Source organism: Rhinopithecus bieti, unplaced genomic scaffold, assembly GCF_001698545.2.
Source record: "Rhinopithecus bieti isolate Rb0 unplaced genomic scaffold, ASM169854v2 scaffold_20798, whole genome shotgun sequence".
NCBI lineage: Eukaryota > Metazoa > Chordata > Mammalia > Primates > Cercopithecidae > Rhinopithecus > Rhinopithecus bieti.
The window spans coordinates 885,529-908,041 of NW_016810106.1; the positions used below are offsets into that span (position 1 = coordinate 885,529).

Below are 22,513 nucleotides of genomic sequence, written 5' to 3' on the forward strand. Positions count from 1 at the left end.
TTCCTGGGCAATTATTTCACAGCCTGTAGCAGTGTAGGTATATCTCTTCAAGTCCAATCTTTAGAACTGCTTTGAGGGGATGTATTTTACATGAAAAAGAAGCCTTTAAAGCAAAATGAGCTGTGGGCATGAAGGCAGTGTGACTCCCTGTGTATAACAACCCTGTGCTAGTAACACAGTGAATTTTCTTGGTGTCTGGGAGAAATGACACTTTATCACTAGAGATATTAATCATATGATGATCAGTTTCAGCAGAAAGGAAGTTTGACTCTAAAGTAGTTCCTCTAGCTGTGGGTTCATTTCTTCATGAAACAATGAACCAGGAAAGGAAGTGGCAAGTAGTTTAATGTGATACATATTTGTTGCTATACCAGGCCATAGGATTTAGGGCTGTTTGAAAATGAGTGTATTTCTTGTATAGAAGGAGCTAGCTTAACCATAGTGGTCATCTAGGGCTTGCACACGATGTTTTATTGAGGCAGGACTTCACATGGAAGCTTTTTGTAAATGAAACTAACATTTGATTACTGGGAGAAAATTACTGTGACTAGCCATCTGGTTTCCCAGCCAATATGGTTGATTCGTAATGCTTCTAGTAGTTCTTAATAATCTGTCTCATTTTGTATGATATGAGATACTGCAGCTATTTTCTTGACTTCCTCCAGCCTAAACACTTAGGGTTATTGCACCAAGCATGCACTCTAGCTTTCTTTTATCTAATCTTTTGAGTTGCCAAGTGCCGTGGCATTTATCATTATAGATTATTAAATTATGTGTTGTTTTCCATTTTTATTATATTCTTCACTTCTAATAAATGCAAATCTTCTTTGCAGAGCCCACACAGATTTTTCAAAACTAGGCAGTGTCAAGGACAATGAACTGTGTAGACCCAGCCTTAATCAAAACTACCAATCTCCTTTCTTGTTTTCCAGTAGGAAACTATTCAGTTAAAAGCACTCAACCTGTTTGTCATTTTGCTCCTCTAAAGAAGCCTAAATCCTCCAATTCTCAATGTTTGTGTCTCCTATTTGTTTCTCTTCCATTTCTGCAATTATAGCTAACTCCAGAGACAAAACAGGCATGGTTTAAGAGTCCTTAATGAAATATCTGCAGTTCATAATATGGTTGTCGAATTAAAGCAGTGCCTTTTCCTGTGTTGGAAGAAATGCTCCCGGCATAAGCATATGCACATCTCTAACTCTAGAAACCAGCATGTTACATCCTGGATGAGGACTCAGAGTGATGTCCCCATCACAAAGCTGAAAAAACTTTTCTTTATCTGCCAAAAAAATAAAAGTCAGATCCATGGTGCAGTCACGATTGCTTCTCAGAGGTAGACTCCAGGTAGAACTGACACTTGGAGGTTGATAGGTTTGGTTGTGTCCCCACCCAAATCTCATCTTGAATTGTAGCTCCCATAATCCCCAGATATTGTGGGAAGGACCCGGTGGGAGGTAATTGAATCATGGGAATGGGTTTTCCCGTGCTGTTCTTGTGATAGTGAATAAGTCTCATGAGATCTGATGGTTTTATAAAGGGCAGATCCCCTGTGCATGCTGTCTTGCCTGCTGCCATGTAAGACATGCCTGTGCTTCTCTGCCACCTTCCACCATGATTGTGAGGCCTCCCCAGCCATGTGGAACTGTGAGTCCATTAAACCTCTTTTTCTTTACAAATTATCCAGTCTCAGGTATGTCTTTATTAGCAGGGTGAGAACAGACTAATACAGAGGTGCTTTTTTCTGGAGGGACACTCTCATTAGTGTGAATAAAAGTGAGTCTTATGTAAGATGTTTATCATCAGGACATAATAATCCAAATGGTACTTAGAAAATGTCTCAGTGATACCAGCCACAATGCTGAGGAGAGGTATTGTGGGCTTTTGGGAGCCAGACAGTCCTCGGTGAAACCTGTCTCTGCCACTTGTAGCTCTGTGATTTTAGGAACAATATGTAACTTTTGTGATCTTTAGTTGCCTCTGGAAAATCAAGATGATAATGCTGTTTTAGCAGCTGGAAAGTTGTGAGAAATCAAAGTAACCGTAAGATAAGTTCCTACCGCACTATTTGCCATTGTCTATACAACTATTGCTTTTAAAATAAAGACGGACTGGATGTGGTGGTGCACACCTGTAATCCCAGTACTTTGAGAGGCTGAGGTGCGTGGATTAGGAGTTCGAGACTAGCCTGGCCAACATGGTGAAACCCCATCTCTACTAAAAATTAGCCATTCATGGTGGCACACGCCTATAATCCCAGCTACTCAGAAGCCTGAGGCATGAGAATTGCTTGAACCCAGGAGGCAGAGGTTTCAGTGAGCCAAGGTTGCGCCACTGCGCTGCAGCCTGGGCAACGGAGCTAGACTCTGTCTAAACAAACAGACAAACAAACCAAACCCCAAAAACATATAAAACTAGATGTTCCAACTAATGTCCTATCCTGGTTTTTAACTTTCTTTGGATCAAAATAAAAAATCAACAGCCTTCTTCTGATTTCTGACAGATTCTTTTGTGCTGGTGCCTTTGACTATCTCAAAACATGACTGCAGGTGTTTTCCCAGCTGATGAAATGCTGGGACTGTCCTCTTGATAAAGTTAGTCTTCCTGGACAGTGGTGGCCTAGTGGATTGGTTTGCTCCCATGTGCTAGGTTGAGTCTACCCTGCAGCGTCGGCTCCAGCAGCAGTGTGTTAAGGGCAGTGTTGGAACAGACTGTTCTATTTTCTGACCTGCCCAGGCATCCTGCAAATGGATGACATGTGAGCATGAGGATGGGTGCGGGAGGCGAAAGGGAGCTGAAACTGCAGGGCAGAGCCAGAGGAAGTTGAGAACAAGAAGGAATTTCTGCTCTACACACACACGGTTTTTAAATTAGAAAAATATCATGAGATGCAGAAAGCAGGTGCTCATGGTTTGTTTCTGATGTTCTTGGCTTGTGTTAAGGTGCCTCTCTCCACACATTTTCTAAGTGAGAAGTTGGAGCTAGTGTGACCCAGTTAACATTATAGGGCTCTGTCATTTCTGGGGATGCATCTGGTGACCATCCATCATGTACCAAACACCTGCCTAAGAACAGAGCTGTGTCCCTGCATCACTGGTGCACACAGCAACATGCTCTAAGCTTGCTGATCCCTAGTTAGGCAATAATCACTTTTTCACTGAGGTTAAGAAGGCCTTGTCCTGTAACTGGAGAGACAATGCCTCTATTCTAGAAGCTTGAGATCACAGTCTTTCCGGATAGTGCATTTCCTTTTACATTTGCTAATATTTCTGATACTGTATTAGACTTGCTTGTCTATGCAGTTTCCCCAAACAATGTGTCTCTCTTGGCTTTCAGCTTTTATTAGACACAAACATCTCATTTCTGTAATTGTTCTCCTGTCAGGCCTGGCTCCATTATTCTCTGGCCTCCAGAGCTATTTGAGTTTCTTCTGGAGGGCTGAGAAGGCTGCACTCGCTTCCTCATTTCCAGTGGATCTGGGAAAACTCAGCTAAAGGAATTTAACATTTCGATCCACAAGATACTAACACCATCTTCAGTGGGTTGGCATCATCTTCTTCCCTTAACTGTGAGACTCCAGAGCATGCATTTTCAATGGAGGTGATATCACTGCTAGTGGAGGGAAAATTACTTCTGGGTGGGGAAGGGAAGCAAAAACTTACTCTTTTTATGTATAAAGCAAAATATACATATTATGCATATAGAGAGAGATTTACATTTTATTGGTAGTATTAAAATTTCATGGGGGGACAATTAGGAAGAAATGTCTAAAAAGGTTCTTGGAGGTGATAATGAAGAGAGGTTAAAAAACACTGCTGAGAATTTTATTCTTCATGGCTCATGTTACCCAGTCACAACAAATAATGTGTAAAATGAAACTCTTTAGTTCTCTCCTTGGGATGAAGAGTGGCCAGGTGCCATACGGGGAGGAAGGAAGGGCTAGTGTGTTCCCAAATGAAGAGCAATTCAAAACTCCTTGGGGAAAGTCATCCATGAGGTTTAAACAGCATTGGAATCTCCCAGAGGGTTTCAACATACCAACTCCTAGGTTCTGCAAGTGTACCCCAGAAACATTCTAGAACTCTGGACAGCACTTGGGCAATTCCTAAATATCCAGGCCAACACAAAGTCTGAAACCTCTGATCTAGAACAAGGAAAGAGAGTGACTTAGAAGGGAAACTAGTTCAGTGTGGGGGGATGGGGCTATTTTGCAGGCATTTCCCTAACTAGCTCCCTTCACCTCTGTGCTTCGGTGAACTAGACAGTACCTGGTTAGTTCACCAACTGTCCCCCTGCCTTTTACGCTTTGACGCATTTGCTTATTGGGTGGTCTCTACTTGGAGTTCCCTTTCTTTTATCATAACCTAACAGCATTTTATTTACTCTAGAAGATGTTTGTAGTTCCAATGTGACTCCTCTTGCGGGAAGCTTTTTGTGAACCTCTCCCAGTGCTGCCCCATTTTTTCATTGCATTTACCACATTCCACCTTACATTTTGATCATTTCTATGCATTGTCTTTTTTCCATTTTATTGAGGTATAATTTATATACCACAAAATCTGTCCATGCCAAGTATATAAGTCAATGATTTTTAACAAATTCATAAAGTTGTGTAGTCATCACTGCACTCAGTTCTAAAACATTCCATCTCTTCAAAAAGTTGCTCATGCCCAATTGTGGTAAGTTCCTGTCCCATCTCCAGCTCCAAACAACCTACTTTCTTTCTCCATAGCTTTCCGTTTTCTGGACGTTTCATACAAACAGAATCATGCAATATATATAGTCTTTCACATCTGGCTTCTTTCAATTAGCATATCTTTTTGAGGTTAATCTCCATCATAGCATGTATTAATAGTTTGTTCCATTTCATTGCCACTACTATTCATTGGTATTGGAATTTAGTAGCTACTGTATTTTTCAGATTGTGTTGGTGTTATATTTTGGGCCTATCACATTTTGTTTCTCTATTAACCATTCATGGATGTTTGAGTTGTTTCCAATGTGATGTTATTATGAATAATTCTATTTGCTGTCAATATAAATGTATGTTTTAAATTCTCTTAGGTAGATACCTGGGAGTGGAATTACTGGGTCATGTGGTAAATTTATGTTTAACTTTTTAAGAAGCTGTTCAACTGCTTTTCAAAGTGGCTGTAACCATTTTATCTTTTATGTTCCCACTAGCAACATCTGAGTGTTCCAGTTTCCTCAGATGGAGGTGAATACTTTGTATTGTCTGTTTCGTTTTGTTTTGTTTTTTTGAGACGGAGTCTTGCTCTATCACCCAGGCTGGAGTGCAGTGGTGTGATCTTAGTTCACTGCAACCACCACTTCCTGGGTTCAAGTGATTCTCCTGCCTCAGCCTCCCAAGTAGCTGGGATTACAGGTGCATGCCACTATGCCTGGCTAATTTTGTATTTTCAGTAGAGATGGGTTTCACCATGTTGGCCAGGCTGGTCTCAAACTCCTGACCTCAGGTTATCTGCCCACCTTGGCCTCCCAAAGTGCTGGCATTACAGGTGTGAGCCACCGTGTCTGGCCTGTTTGTATTTTTCATTATACACATTCTACTGGGTGGGTAGTGGTATCTAATTGTGACATTTTACTTGCATTTCCCTAAAGACTAATGATGCTAAGAATCTCTTCAAATGCTTATTAGACATTTGTATATCTTCCTTGGTGAAATATCTATTCAGATTACTTGCCTATTTTAAATTGAGTTGTTTGTCATTTTTCTGTTGATTTGTAAGGTTGGTAGATAGTTTTGTTCAAATCATCTTTATCTGTACTGATTTTCTGTCTCATTGTTTTATCAATTATTGAGAGGGATATTAACCTCTCCAAATATTATGGTTGCATTGTTTATTTCTCCTTTCATTTTGTCAGTTTTTACTTCATGTATTATGGGGCTCTATTATTAGGTTGATGTAGTTGCATTTACACCTGCCGTTTTGTGATTTGTTTTATGTCTTAAGTCTTTTTTGTTCCTTTGTTTCTTCTTTATTGTAGTCTTTTGTGTTAAACATTTTCTCATGTTTCATTTCAATTCCTTTTCCCCATGTTTTGAATTATTTTCTTAGTGATTGCTTGTATAATATGTGTTTTAAGTTATCACAGTGTACTTCAGGTCAGTACTAAATTTCTCTAGAACATGGAAACTTTCCTCCAATATAGCTCCATTTCATCCCCCTCCTTTGTAGTTTTATTGTCATATATATTACATCTATATGTTATAAATGCAGTGTTATGATTCTGTGCAATCTAATGCCTTTTAAAGAATTTAAGAGAAGAAGAAAAATACACTAATATAGCCTTTTGTATTTACTTACATATTTAACTTTTCAGGTGTTCTTTATTAATGTATATCTTAGTGTATATTTGAGTTACTATATGGTATCATTTCCTTTCCATCTGAAGGAATTCCTTTATTATTTTTGCAAGGAAGATTTGCTAGCAATGAATCCCCCAAGTCTTTGTTTATCTAGGAATATCTTTATCTTGCCTTCATTTTCAAATGAAAGCTTTGCCAGATGTAGAATTCTTGGTTGACAGTTTATTTTCTTTCAGAACTTTAAATACATTGTTTCTGATGAAAAGTCAGCTCTTAATCTTATTGAGGACCCTGGGTATGTGATGAGTTGCCATCTTTTCTTGCTGCTTTCACAGTTTTCTGTTGATCTTTGCCTTTAAACAAACTATAATGTGTCTAGGTGGGGATCTTTTTGTGTTTGTCCTTCTTTGGGGTTCACTGAGCTTGTTGGACCTGTAGATTCTTATATTTCACTACATTTTGGATGTTTGGGCCATTATTTCTTCAATTTTTTTCTGCCTCTTTCTCTTTTTTCTTTATGGGACTCTGTTGCATGTCTATTGGTATGCTTGATAGTGTCCTAAAGGCATCTGTAGCTATGTTCATTTTTCTTCTCTGTTCTTCAGATTGCATAATTCTTACTGATTGTTTTCCAAGTTTACTGATTTACTGATTCTTTCTTCTGACATCTCATATCTGATATTGAGCTCCTTTTGGGACTTTTTTGTTTCATTTATTATACTTTTCAACTCTAGAATTTCCATTTGGTTCCTGTTTTTAAGAAAAATAATTTCTATATCTCTTTTTTTAAGAGATAAGAGTCTCACTCTGTCACCCAGGCTGTAGTGCGGTGACGTCATCATAGTTCCCTGAAACCTCAAACTCCTAGGCTGAAGTGATTGTCCCACCCCAGCCTCCTGAGCAGCTAGGGCTCTCTCCAGTGTGTGCTCATGGCTTTCTGGTCAACCAGAGATAATGCAGAGAGCTTAAGGATCCCTATAGCTGATTCCTATCTTCTGTTTAAAATTCTGTGTAGTTTGCCAGTCTTTTGCTTGCCCCAACCAGGACTACTGGTTGCAGCCTCAGGGTAGCTGAGGGGGATTTCCTTGTTTATTTGCAATCAATACTGCTTTCCTTACTGACAATGTGTGGAGTTTTTCACATCACACTCCAAACAAAGTGAACTCCCTCCAGCAGTGGGGTTGCTGGTATGCATGGCCAGCCCTGCCTGCCACTGTTGTGCCAACTTACATGGGAGTAGTAGGGAGGGCAAGAACCAGATTCCCACTGATCTACCCAGAAGTTTTAAATGAATTAATGCTCCTCAATTTGTTGTATGTTTTGTCCAGGGTCTTGAAATGGTTTTGACAGTTTTATCATTGTTTTTGAGAGGATTTGCCAGGCTTCTCACATTGCCATTCTAGCCCCATTGTCTTTTTCCATCTTCTAGAGAGGAAAACTCATGGGGCAGATAAAGTATGGACTCTAGCACCGGATTGCCTGGGCTTGAATCCTGACCTGTCATTTACAAGCTGCAAGACCTTGGGCAAATTACTAGACCCTGGACAAATGACTTAACTTTTGTGCTTCTGTACCTTCATCTGCAAATTGGAAATAATAATAGTACTTACCTAATGAGGTTGTTGTAAGAATGAAATGGATTCATCTACATAGTGATAGCAGCAGTACTTGTTACTGCAAATGCAATATATTAGCTCTTTTTATTGGTGCAGCAAGGGCAGGGACTGTATCTTACTTGGCACTTTAAACCTTGCCCCACCATCCTTGGTCTGGTTTCTTGCACATAGTCAGCTCATTGGATTCTCAGATCTTTCCTAAGTAATGCTTGACACACGGAGGAAATGAGGACAGCTCTCAGAGTAACTGAAGATGCGAGGAGGAGGGACTGCAGGGGACCTGAGGAACAGATGGCCTGGTGCCTCGTTGAGGCCAAAGGTTGGTCAGTGTGTTTTCCCTTCTAGCTCTAGGAACTGCCCAAATTTCCTGGTACTACTCAGATGCCATTGAACTTGAGACGAGGTCTGTACACTTACACTTCCAGTCCAAGAAGTTAATTAGCACAATTGCCACCATTTCAGAAGTTATCTTGTTTCGGGCACTTCCAGGAGTGGACAGGACAATGTGGCGAGGATGCTGATTTTTAGGTATTTTGCAAAAGGGAGTGATTATGGGGGAGCTGTGGGAGAGCAGGGGGTCTTATGGTGTGTATTCACCAACCTCAGCTGTTTCTCACCCACACAGAGCCATCGAGCAAATGAGAGATTGGTGCCTCTTCCTCCAGTGGACACAGCTAGGGTGAACAAAGTATGGGATGCCTTTGTGGAGGGAGACATATGTCCTATGCAGCTGTATGCAGTGATCCTGGCTTAGCCACCACATGTCCAGCTCTGTGCTCGGAGCGGGGCAGCATGGCCATAGGATAGTAGCCATAGATGTGAAATCTGCTTACATGGGTTTGACTGAGGTATACCCAGCAAGTGGGGACTTTCTTATGATTCTTAGCAGAAGGACTGAAGGAGGATGGCAGTGACAAGAAAGGTGATTGTTGAATTTAAGTTATTTTACATGGATGAGGATCAGGTGTGCTTGTGGAGAGGGTAGGGGTGGAGCCAGTGGAGAGGGTGAGAGTGAAGAGGAGGAGACAGGGCACAGTGATGGAGAAAGATCTTCAGGAGATGGGAAGGAGTGAGTTAGGTAGAGGGATCTGTGTTCAGCTGGAGGGAGGGCCATGCTTTTCCTGGGTGGAGGTGAGGTACCCGACAGCACATGCCCTCACTTCCCTTTCCTCTGAAGAGGGTCCCACATCTGGCTTCAGCAGGAAGAGGCACTGCTGTTATATCATGCACTGATGTTAACCTCTCTACTCCTGTGTTCAATTACAGGAACACCTTTGGTATTTACTTGGGTGCTTATCGGTATAGCATTTTTAGCACCTTGACCAGATACCATGCATCCAACAAGTAGGAAACGGTTTTACTCCTGAGGGAGCGAGACCAAGTAGTGATATGTCTACTTTTCTCCTAGCGCGGGGGGAGTAGAATTAAACTGGGCATCAGGTGTGTCATTTGCAGGTGCGTGATCCATTGCAAATTGCTTCATTCCTGTGGACTTCCGGTTCCTCCTAGTAGACTGCAAGGAATGAACTAGATCGTATCAACATCCAGTTAGCAGTTAATGTCCGTTGGTCCTGTGATCAATCACTGTGTGTCTCAGATGAAGCCGGTGAGGGTGTTTTGTGCCTGAGAAACACTAAAATAGGAGTAGAAGGATGCACAGGTCAATCAGAGCAGCAAGCTGGCAGAGGCAGGTCGGAGAAGGTGAGTTCTTATGGTTTGTGGTTGTTTTCTTCACTGCTCTGACACTAACATTGGACTTTGTTATTATTCTGGAAGCTTTTTAATGCTGCATGTAGGAGGATGCTATTTTGTTCTGACCTGTGTTTATTCCATACCTACATGCACAAGCTTTGGTAATTGTATTATTTTATTAGCATATTTATGGAGGTTCATTTCCAAGAGAGGATATAATTAGGCAGAAATTGATTATCTTGATAGTTAGGATTTAACCCTACCTTTCTGATGGTTTGCTCTTGAGGACTTTATATGCAATGATTTTTTACCCTGACCTGGTAGAGATGGGTTGTAAGCAGTACAGTCCTATGGAATTACAAATAAAATTTGAAGTCCAAGAATAAAAGAAATGAGATGCTTATGCTCATCCCTGACATCCCACATCATTGCTCTCGCATGGCTGCAAGCTTGGGTCTGAGATTCCTGGGAACCAAAGCAAACGGGGAAATACAGCTATAATCACATTATTTATAGACTTTGGTTGGGTGTAGCTAAGGTGAGAGAAACAATAGAACTAGTTCCCAGAAGAAGCAGAGCTTTTGCTAGACCTTAATTTTAAAAATGTCTCTTATCTGCCTTAAACCAGTGTTTCTGATAGTATATATAGCTATCGCTTGGTATCTGTGGGATATCCAGGGCCCTCTGCAGATACCAAAATCTGAAGAAGCTCAAGTCTGTCCAAGAACATAGTATAGCAATGGACTTTAACTTATGAAATCCTCTCATATACTTTAAATCTTCTCTCGATTACTTGTAATACTTCATGCAGTATAAATGGTTCTTATACTATTGATTTTTAATTTATGTTATTTTGATTGCTGTGTTATTTTTTATTTTTATTCTTTTCTGGATATTTGGATCAGTGGTTGGTCAAATCCCTGGATGGACCTGTGGAAATGGACGGCAGGCTGTATATATGTTTTCAAGGGATGCTTAGGTTTTTTTTTTTTTTTTTTTCACAGTGAATGTTACCATTTGAAAACTTATAAAAGTCTTGTAAAGAAAACTATTTATCTTTGTTCAACCCAGAGTTTTAAAAATTTCCCATGACCTCAGAACTCTTTTCCTCCTCATATAACTTTTAACAATAACTAAACTTACCATTACTTTTTAGGGCAAGTTTGGTCACCATTTTGCTTGGGGCTGCCCCTGCTTAGCTGATAGGCCCATTAGCCTTCATCCCCAGGTCAGGGGCCACCTCACCGACGCAGGGGCACAGGGCTTGGTCACTTGGGTGCTATCGGACCAGTGGGGTTGGGTGTCAGTCCTGGCTCTGTGCCCTAGCTGTGTGGCATCAATGGGATAGTTATCTTCTCTGGGCTCAGGTTCCTCATCTGTAGAATAGGATAATAATATTTCTGCCTCATGGAATCATAGTGAATAAGTGTGTCAGAATATGTAAAGCACTCCATACTGGACTTGGCATAAGTAATAACAAATGTTTAATATGATTGTATTTAATGATACCCCCATTCCAGAGTTTGCTCTGATGAGACACTTTTCTCCTCAGTTGCTAGGGGCTAACTATGTGCTATTTCTTTGGGTACTGATTGTGTGTTTTTCTTTATTCCGGTAGAGAGAAACTTTATTCATCCTTTATGATAATTGCCTGTTTTCATAGTTGTTGTCTCCATGATACTGTGAGCTGGTTGAGGGCAGAGACCAGGTCTTATCGAACTTTGCATATCCAGTCCCTGGCATGGCACAGCTTTGCAATAAAGGATTTTCAGTGCATTTGACAGGAAGCCGGGGCCCTGGGGCATATAAATAAGCCTGATTCAGTGAAAACAATTCTGCCTAGCAGCATGTGCGTGTGCATAAATCATTAGTGCCTTAGACTAAGATCTCTGTCTTGAGAATATGTCTGATCCTCTATACATATTTGTTGAATGCTGAGGAAATCATTGAAATCATTATTCTTAAAGTTTCTCCAATAAACGAGCCCTGGCACCACAGAAGTTGGTTCATTAAAGGTGTGAAACACAAACTATTAATAATAGCCTGATGCAAAAATATCTGGAAGTGAATTGAAAGCTCCGATCCTGAGTGGTAGAAAATTCTATTAGTTGACTGTACCCAGGAGGGTTGGAGAGTCTTTATTTTTCTATGATGGACCAAAGAGCTACAGAGAAAAATCAATGGTGAGATTTATGAGTAGGAAGCAATTAAATTGAGTGTTTTTTTTAAAAAAGAAGAGAATCATGAAATGTTACATACTCTCTTAGAATGAATTGATGAACATAAAAATCCACTAAATAAGGAATAATAACATTTGCCTCAATTTTACTTTAGGGCCATTTAGAGGAAAGAGTGGAAGAAAAGGGAGATGAGAGAAACTAAGAAATGGAATATAGAGGAAACAGTAGTCTGAGGAAGGTGCAAATAGTGAAGTAGAGAAAAATGCAGGCGATGGCAGAGACAGAGTCTTAAGAGACAAAGGAGGCCGTTTTTTTTTCTGTTTGTTTTCTTTGAGACGGAGTCTCACTCTGTTGCCCAGGCTGGAGTGCACTGGTGCAATCTCAGCTCACTGCACCTCTGTTACCCGGATTCAAGCAATTCTCCTGCCTCAGCCTCCTGAGTAGCTGGGATTACAGGCACCTGCCACCACACCTGGCTAATATTTGCATTTTTAGTAGAGATGGGGTTTCACCATGTTGTCCAGGCTGGTCTTGAACTCCTGACCTCAGGTGATTCACCCACCTTGGCCTCCCAAAGTGCTAGGATTTTAGGCATGAGCCACTGCACCTGGCCCAAGGAGGCTTTTTTTTTTTTTTTTTTTTTTTAATTTTTTCTGAGACGGAGTCTCACTCTGTCGCCCAGGCTGGAGTGCAGTGGCATGATCTTGGCTCACTGTAACCTCCGCCTCCCAGGTTCAAGTGATTCTCCTGCCTCAGCCTCCTGAGGAGCTGGGATTACAAGCATGTGCCACCATGCCCAGCTAATTTNAGGCACCTGCCACCACACCTGGCTAATATTTGCATTTTTAGTAGAGATGGGGTTTCACCATGTTGTCCAGGCTGGTCTTGAACTCCTGACCTCAGGTGATTCACCCACCTTGGCCTCCCAAAGTGCTAGGATTTTAGGCATGAGCCACTGCACCTGGCCCAAGGAGGCTTTTTTTTTTTTTTTTTTTTTAATTTTTTCTGAGACGGAGTCTCACTCTGTCGCCCAGGCTGGAGTGCAGTGGCATGATCTTGGCTCACTGTAACCTCCGCCTCCCAGGTTCAAGTGATTCTCCTGCCTCAGCCTCCTGAGGAGCTGGGATTACAAGCATGTGCCACCATGCCCAGCTAATTTTTTTTTTCATATTTTTAGTAGAGACGGGGTTTCACCATATTGGTCAGGGTAGTCTTGAACTCCTGACCTCAAATGATCTGCCCACCTTGGCCCCCCAAAGTGCTGGGATTACAGGCGTGAGCAACTGTGCCTGGCCCCAAGGAAGCCTTTCTAAGGAAGGCCAGGCTGACTCTCACTTGCAGACTAGGTGATCAGAGAGAACGATAGTGCCCTTATGAAAGACCCAGGTGTAGAGAGGGCAGTACAGAGGCCCAGAGAGAGAGCCAGCAGCTTTCAGGATCCTGCTGCAAGGACGAGGAAAGTTACCATGCACGACCCCAGGCATAACTGTGACGTACAGGTGTGCAGAGCCTTTCTCTCCCTCATTTGGACCCTGTGACAAAACTGTAAGGGGGTAATTGTTATCTCCATGTTATAGATGGGAAAGAAGAGTTGCAGGGGTGTTAAGTGCCTTTTGTCTCATATTACCCAGTTAATATGAAACTCAAAATCTCACACATTTTCCACTGTAACCCCTACCCCCACAACTTGCCCCCTAAAATGATGATGCTTTTGGTGTAGACTGGAGTTTAGAGTCTGTGTCTATGAGATTCTCCATATGATTCTTAGTCTGCTTTTTTTAAAGAAAAACGGTTTTAAAATGTCCCCATTTATATGTGAACATGATCCAGGCTAAATCATTCCACCAGAAGTAAAACATCATTGACTAAATGTCTCTTTTCCCCAGTCGACACATGAGGTGGGTGTTCTCTTTGCCACCATAGCCATGACAAGAGGCTGATCCTGTGTCGTCTTCTGTTACTTGGTTCTGCAGATCTAGGATCCTGGAATTCACAAGTGAATGCATTTTGTGTGCCATTTCCCTAGAACTGTAAATGACTCACTCCAAGGAGCTGCTGTCTAGATGAGAAACAAAACCTCACACTATTGCTGCTGCTGCTTTATCGTGGGGAAATGACTTCTGGGCTTAGGTGATTAAGTCTCTTTCTCCCACTTTACTACAGGAAGACATGTCCTTGGCACATCAGACAAGATACTGAAGTTATCTTGCAAATTACTTTAATGAAATTAAAAAAAATAATAAAAAACTTGGCTGGGTGCGGTGGCGCACACCTGTAATCCCAACACTTTGGGAGGCCGAGGTGGGTGGATCACCACAGGTCAGGGGTTCAAGACCAGCCTGGCCAAAATGGTGAAACCCCATCTCTACTAAAAATACAAAAATTAGCCGGCGTGGTGGCGGGTGCCTGTAATCCCAGCTACTCGGAAGGCTGAGGCAGGAGAATTGCTTGAATCTGGGAGACGGAGATTTCAGTGAGCCAAGGTTGCACCACTGCATTCCAGCCTGGGCGACAGAGCGAGACTCTGTCTCAAAAAACAAAACAAAACAAACAACAAAAACACAAAAAATCTTGCATTAAAATTGTGCCTGGAATGACTTTTCTGTTACAGCAATAGGAGTGCTTTATATATTTACCAATGGCCAGTGTTTGTACTGCCAGACACAGGAATAGTGTGATTTCCCAAGCTGGATTTATGGAGATCAGAGTTTGGCATTCTACATATGGCCTGTGGACCAAATTTGGCCTGCTGCCTGTTTTTGTAAATAAAGTTTTATTGAAACACAGCTATTTCCATTTGTTTATATATTGTCTGTGCATGCTGCTTTTGTGTTATGGTGGTAGAGTCGAGTAGTTGCTATGGTGACCGTATGGCCTAAATATCTACTGACTGGCTTTTTGCAGAGAAAGTATGCCAAACCCTGTTCATGAACCCCTGTTGGGAAAACCACAGGTTTTTGCAGGACCACAGCAAGGTTGACATCTCCTGCACTGTTTTTAGCATCTGCTCCCTGACATGGGCCCTGCGGCTGAGCATGCAGTTTAAGGGTACAGCTTCCCCGAAGTTCCCCAGGAAGAGCCCACTCAGTTCTGTCACGTCTGCCGCTACTCAGCAGAAGAGCTTTAAAATGCAGGCTCTCCACACTGCACTCAGGAGCTCTTCCCGGTCTCACAGAGCATCCTGCTGTCTCAGCCTTCACAAGGGCTCCAGACTGAGCCAGGTGAGACTCTTGCCGGGACCTTTCGGCTCCACCTTGTTTGTTCCTTGCCTCCAATCAGCTGCCTCCTCTGTTGAGCTGGAACTCTAAGGTAGCTCTGCCACAGGGGCCTTTCCTAGCTGTTACACCAGCATTAGACTGCTGAAGCCTCCTGTCTCCCCAGCACTGTGGAAACAGCTGCCTCGGCAGTCTCTCGTCACTCCCTGATACCTGCACAGCAGTGCCAGGTTAATGTTGCAGAAGAGCGGCTCCTGCTCAAGAACCTCCCTTGGCTCCCCATTGACCTCTAAATCAAAGCCTCAGTCTGGCCTTCAAGGCTGTTTTTATCTCAGACTACTACTCTCAGTTCTCTGAAGCCACTCCATATTCCTACCCTTCCCCAGGGGTGGTCTAAACTCTCCCTCTGCCAACCTCCTTGACGCCACTGATCTTTGCTCTTAGAATGTTGTGGCAGCCTCTCCCTTCCCACAGCTATTAAAATCTAGTTGATCCTTGTTAAATCCCAGGTATATATTCCTCCACACAGAGCCAAATGAATGTTCTCGCTCCCTCAAACCCTCTGCCACTCTGCTACCCTGTTGCAGGCTGTGCCATCATTAGGTTGTTTCTTTCTACTGTCCCCAGACTGTAAACTCCTACAGGGCAGCATGCTCTCTTAATCATGGTTACGTTTCTGGCATCTCCCACAGAGCAGACACTTGGCTGTGTGGGATTGAATTTGAAGTGAAGTCACAGAGCATGCATACCAGTGATGTGGCTAGCTTTTTAGTGTGCACCTACTATGGGCCAGCTGCTCTGATGTATGACCTCATTAATGTCCGCAGAAGCAAGTATAGTTCTCTCCATCACACAGGTGTGGAAACAGGCTAAGGAAGATTGACTTGACCAAATGCTGTCAAAGCCAGATGGGAACTATTGCTCTCCTGCTCCAGACTTATACTGATAGGACCAGGCTGCTCTGGTGTAAACATCCATGCATGCACAACCTCTCTGCCAGCTGATACACATGCACACACCTCTACCTGCATGCATGTTAGAGTCACCCAGGGAACTCTGAAAATACAGATGCCCAGTCTTGCAGGTGGGAGGAAAAACACAGGTGTTTTTCAAAAGCTCAGGTGATGCCAGTTCAGATCAAGGCCCCCACCACCCAGGCCAGAGTAAGAAGATGGACACACCTCTGGGACAGCCCCTGAGTTGCTGCTGCCTGCCCCTAAGAATAAGTGTTTATTTGTTAAGTGAATGTCTGATAGCCTTGCCCCTGGTTGGCAACTTTTGAAGGCGAGGATGGGCTCATGAGTACTTGGCCATGGTCTCTGAATGTGTCCTGTCCTATGGCAACATAGACTGAAGCTCTCCCTTTTGGGCTAAGTGCTCATAGTTGCAGTTGTTCTTAGTGTGGCTTCAGCACTTTCCAGAAGGTGAGGCTCCCAGAAATGCATCCCAACATTTCCCACATGAGGAGATAGTGTCTGTATGAACTGGAAATGAGGAGGTGATAATTTCTATTTGTAGGTAACTTAAACTCTTTAATCTTTTGAATGGGGGAAGGCTTGTTGAGAAGAGGGAGTAAAGCAGAGGTACTCAAAGTGGGTCTTCTGATTAGCAGCATCAGTGTCACCAGGTGGCTTGTTAGAAATGCATAGTCTAGACCCCACTCCAGACCTGCAGAATCAGAGACTCTGGGCCTGGGGTTTAGCAGTCTCATCCCCTCTGCCAGTGAAGGTTGAGAACCTTGGTTCTAGAATGATGGTGAGTATGTGCCTGGTGCCTGACATGGTCAATGGTCCTCATCTCCAGCTGGGTATCAGACACATATCTATATATACATATACATATCTATATCTATATAGATATATAGATATATTTTTTTGAGACGGAGTCTTGCTTTGTCACCCAGGCTGGAGTGCAGTGGTGCAATCTCAGCTCACTGCAACCTCTACCTCCCAGGTTCAAGCAGTTCTCCTGCCTCAGCCTCCAGAGGAGCTGGGACTACAGGCATGTGCCACCATGTCCAGCTAATTTTTATATTTTTAGTAGAGACGAGGTTTCACTATGTTGGCCAAGATGGTCTTGATCTCTTGACCTTGTGATCCGCCCGCCTCGTCCTCCCAAAGTGCTGGGATTACAGGCGTGAGCCACCGCGCCTGACTGGGACATCTATATTTTTAACAAGTGTTCCGGGACATTCTGAAATGCAAGCTGATGTTTTTTTTTGAATAATCATTGTAGAAGCCTGTTACATACTGCATTCTTTACATAATAACTTCATATACAGTTGGTTCAGGATAAAGGCGCTTCCTCTTTCCTTTTCCTCTTGCAGTTGTGGCTCCTTCTCTAATTATCAAGACGTTCTCCATTAGTCCTGTTACCCATTAAGTAAAAACAGTCATTCCCTTCCACATGCTCTTCCTCAGCCTGGATTGTTCACTGCCACATAAAAGCCACAAGTAGGTTTTATGGCCTCATGCATACTTAATTAGTCTGTCTTCTCAAAATTATGTTTTAAATGAGAGAAAACATTAGCCTCTGATCTAATTGATCCACAAAGCATCATTTCAGAATCTTTGCATGACTTAACTGTTGACCCAGACTGGCGTCGCAGTCCAGCAGAAGGCCACAGGTCAAGGAAGGAAAGGCCTTACTACTTCCTGTCACCCCTGTGAGTTGCTCTGCAAAGAGCAGGTGGGAGCCAGGACAAGAGCTGCAGGCGTGGGCGTTATCTGTCTCTAAAAGAACTGATTACTTTTTGTTTTGCCCACAGCTGTCTCTGTCCCCATCACCCTTATCTGTCATCATCAGTGTGCACACCTGCATGATATTTTATGACACGACACACCTGCTGAAATGGAGCAGTTGTCTTGTGTGTATGTCATGAGGCATCATGGCAAAAATGAGATAGGGCTTCTGTTGTAACCCTTCCTCCCACTTTGTTACCCTCCAGCCTCATGGTGGGGTCCTAAAGCTGAAGACCTACCAGACTGCTTCAACTGCCTCTCCAGGGGTGACTCTCTAGGGGACCCCACCCAGACATGTTCTTTTCCACTTCTGCATCCAGCTCCCTTTGGATCTCTTCCAAGACTCACACAAAGGCCTGGGTGAGGCTCCCCAAAGCCCCCTACCTCCCAGCTCTTTAGGCTGCCTTCCTTTTTGTTCCCACATTGTGTCACCTATTATAAACCTCTGGTAGATCATTTATTCCATCATGTTTGTATGTCTGTTTGTGTTGCGAAGGAAATAAATGAATTTGTTTTTACTTGCCCAGACCCTTTAGAACTTCTTTGGGAGTATTTGAAAGCCATTTGAATGAGGCCAGAACTAGCTAAACTTTGTTTCTCAACAGCAGCAAATACCTGGGGTTTTAAAAGTGACAGTCTAATCACATAACTAGGGCTGAGTGATTTGCAAGTTGGCCTTGACTTGGCTAGAAAGCACAATGGAAATAGGAGTTGGGATCAGAATGCCAGAGATAGAGGGTGTCATAAATGTCATAACCCTGCTCTGCAGAGCTTGCCCAAGGCTAGGGCTGAAAGAGAGACCCCCAATAATGGATGTCATGGCCTTAGCCCCGTGCTGCTCACTGCCATTAGAATCACCTGGGAGCTTTGAAAGCATCCTAGGGCCCCCAGGCCGCTCCCCAGACCAGTTCGGTCAGAACCTCCTGGGTGGGACCAGACCTCTGAAATTTTTAGCGCTCCCCAAGTACCTCCAATCTGCAGGTAGGATTGAGAACCACTAGGCTCAAGGAGTTTGTTTAAATATGTGGGTTTGAAAATGAGGCTAAGAGGAATCACCTGGCTATAGCTTTTTTTTTTTAGTAAAGGGAAATTGAATAGAGGCATGTTAATTAGCACAGGCGTATGTTTGTATGTGCATAGATACGTGTATCTGGACACTACAGAGAGGTTGTATACGCTGATGTTTACAACAGTGTCCATATTTGTAGATTTGGAGGAAGGTTAGATCCATATGACTCTCCTTTTTAACCTTTCCTTAGCAGACACACCCAGTTGGTGAGCAGATCCAGCTCATTCTCCCTGAAATAGAACTCTGCCCTGAAATGCTCCTTACATCTTTTCCTGTTCATTTCCATTGCCACTGTGTTGATGTGGCCTTTTCTTCTCCCCGGGCTCAATATGGCCCAGGTGTCTCCTCTGCTGGCATTCTTCCATCCTCCATTCACCACACCTGGTGTGACCCTTACACTGTTAAACCTTTGCTGTTCTCCAGTGCTCACAGATAAATGATGATAATGATAATGGTTACAACTGACCCTTCCCTAGCATTAACATGTATGTGTTGTTGACTCCTGACACCAGTTCTATGAGGTGGCACTCTTATCGCCCTTTTATAGATGGGGAAACTAACGCGCAAAGTAACTTGGCCAAGGTCAGCCAGAGTCGGAATGGACCCAGGTGGTCTGGCCCCAGAGCCTCTGTTTTGCTGCGTCTCTCCATGCATTCCTGTCATGTAGAAAGGGAGAGGCTGCTCTTTGCTAACAGACTTTTCATCCATTATTTCTAATCTTCACATCTCTCCTGCTGAGTAGATATTATGATTCCTGTTTCATAGAATCCAGGCTGGGAGAGTTTGAGTAACATGACTGAGGACACAGAGCTAAGGAAATAACAACAGGGGTTCAAACCAGGGTTTCCTCCCTCCACCATCTGCATTCTATTTACTTAATTGCTCGGGATTGTCTAAATTCACCCCTGTGGCATTTGTGGCTCCTTACAGTCTGTCCTCACCCCACCTTTCCAGCTATTTTCTTCCTTCCTTCCTTTCTTTTTTTTTTTTTTTTTTTTTAAGCAAGGTCTCGCTCTATTGCCCAAACTGGAGTGCAGTGGCGCGATCTCAGCTCACTGCAACCTCCGCCTCCCGGGTTCAAGTGATTCTCTTGCCTCAGCCTCCTGAGTAGCTGGGATTATAGGTATGCACCACCACGTCTCGCTAAATTGTGTATTTTTAGTAGAGAAGGGGTTTTGCCATGTTGGCTAGGCTGGTCTTGAACTCCTGGCCTCAAGGGACCTGCCCACCTTGGCCTCCCAAAGTGTTGGGATTACGGGTGTGAGCCACTGCTCCCAGCCCCAACTATTTTCTCTTCCATGATGAAATCATGCCACCCATCTTTGGCTCATGCTGTTCCTTTTGCCTGAAGTGTTCTTCCCTGCTCCGTGAGGACATCATTCAGCTGTTAGATCTCCCATGACAAGGACTCTTGTCTTGCTCATAGCACCCTGCATGGAATTTGCACACAGCAGGAGAGGGTAGCCATCTCATTTTCTTGCACTTCAAGAAGCCCTATAAGAGTGCATCTCATCGTGGCCCCCTTAGTGTGAGGTTTGCATCACACATCTCACCTCCAGTCCCTTTGTGTTATTCTTAGGTACATGTTTACCTTCTTGCTAGATGGCTTCTTCAGGCCAGGTGTCCTCTCTCCATCACTTTTCTCTTGTGTCTAGGGCATTGCCTGGCAAGCAGCAGATGTTCGGTATATATTTGTTTAACAAATGTAGGGCAGACAAGAATACAAAAAAGGGGAAATCATAATCAGTTGGAGGGCAGTTGGCAGAGTCATAGTGCTTAGAACAGTCAGGGGTGTATTTACCTGATGGCCTCTAGGGAAATGTACACTGTTTGGAAATTTCCAGAAGGAAGCAAAGAGCAAATGATTACCCCGCTGGGCTAATTTAGCTTGTCCATTTTGCCACTTAGGTTTTGTTAAGTTTGTTTTTATTTTGAGGTGGGGAACAGGCTTTGCTAGCCTCCTGCGGAAAATCCCCTGGTTACTCTGTCTTCCTGGCATGGACTTTATCCCTAGTATATATTTGGGATTGTGTACAAACCGCGGACTTCAGGACTTTTATAGGACTTCATGGGCGATCTGTGGTGGAGGTTTGTGGGGGTGGAGAAAGCAGTGTTTCCGGAAGAGGGTAGAAGCTTTCAGGATGGAAACAGGTGCCAGAAAAAAACATTTTTGCTACTGGGAAAGTGAATTCGTTAACCATTGAATTAGGGTTATGATACTAAATAAACGTCTTTCTGATTTGTCGGGTTAAAAGGCATTTACACAGCTGCCTTTTTGCACCTGGCACAGGAGGCCAGGTGGGAGGGTCCCGGGGGGAAGGACAGAGCGCACTGTCAGGCGGGAAGGAGAGGCCTCCTGGGCATCTCCTTGGATTGACTCTGACATTTCTTCTTGCCCTCTTCAGGTGAGCGTCCTGACCACCCTGGAGCGTAGGTTCAACCTGCAGAGCGCTGACGTGGGTGTGATTGCCAGCAGCTTCGAGATCGGGAACCTGGCGCTCATCCTCTTCGTGAGCTACTTCGGGGCGCGCGGGCATCGGCCACGCCTAATCGGCTGCGGCGGCATCGTCATGGCGCTGGGCGCGCTGCTGTCGGCGCTGCCAGAGTTCCTGACCCACCAGTACAAGTACGAGGCGGGCGAGATCCGCTGGGGCGCCGAGGGCCGCGACGTCTGCGCCGCCAACGGCTCGGGCGGCGACGAGGGGCCCGACCCCGACCTCATCTGCCGCAACCGGACGGCTACCAACATGATGTACTTGCTGCTCATTGGGGCCCAGGTGCTCCTGGGCATCGGTGCTACCCCAGTGCAGCCCCTGGGCGTCTCCTACATCGACGACCACGTGCGGAGGAAGGACTCCTCGCTCTATATAGGTAGGAGCTGCCCCAGCCGTATTAGCAAGAGACCGGTGTCTGTTGATGGTGGATAAAAGGGTGGCCTGGTGGACTTTGATTTTGCCATTGTACTGGTTCTCAGACTTGGCTACACACCTAGTGTTCTTGAAAAATACTTATGCCCGGGGTTGCAACCTGAGCATTGAGACGTTTTTAAAAGTTCCCAGGTGATTCTCTTGAGCGGCCGAATTTGAGCTCCAAGGGACTAAACCACTAACCGCTTCAGTGGGGAAACATGATCGGGAGGAGTTGTATGTTTATCTCTTCTTTTTGGGTGTGTATGTGGACTTTGGGCCTTCTGATATTGGCCACCAATGTATACTTGGGGTCTACACATTGGAAACTCCAGCTTTGAAGAATCAAAATGATGTCCTGGTGATTGTCCTATTGCAGCTCAAAAGGAGGGGTGATGGCTTTGCCAGCATTTGGCATCATTCAGAGTTGGTGACTTCTGGTAGTTCTTTCAATAACCAAAGTATGCATGGGAATTGGGTATTTAGGGAGAAATAAGGCATTTGTGTTTTGAAAAGTTATTTTTCACTATCAGTTTCCGATGTTTTATACTGGAAGGATGGAAACCACTTGTGGGTGGGGGTTAAGAATCATCTGAGTGGCAAGTTATTTATTATGTGGCGGGCAGTGTTTTCAGTCTCTGTGGTGGGTTCTGTTGGATGGCTGCGTGTGAGGTGAGAGCTGGCCAGCCCAGCATCTCTATGCCTTGTTTACAAAGTATAATTTTGTCTCCTGTCAGCTGCTGGATTTTTCTGACACATCCCCAGT

General features: G+C 43.9%; 1 protein-coding gene across 7 annotated transcripts in view; it reads left to right on the forward strand.

Annotated features, from left to right (window-relative positions):
• Positions 1–22,513, forward strand: part of SLCO3A1 (solute carrier organic anion transporter family member 3A1) — a 319,916-nt gene that overhangs the window by 41,732 nt on the left and 255,671 nt on the right. For all 7 annotated transcript variants that reach the window (XM_017891361.1, XM_017891359.1, XM_017891363.1 and 4 more), the window contains one exon: positions 21,247–21,712. In XM_017891361.1, coding sequence (XP_017746850.1) covers positions 21,247–21,712 — 466 coding nt within the window. The remainder of the gene's footprint in view (positions 1–21,246; positions 21,713–22,513) is intronic.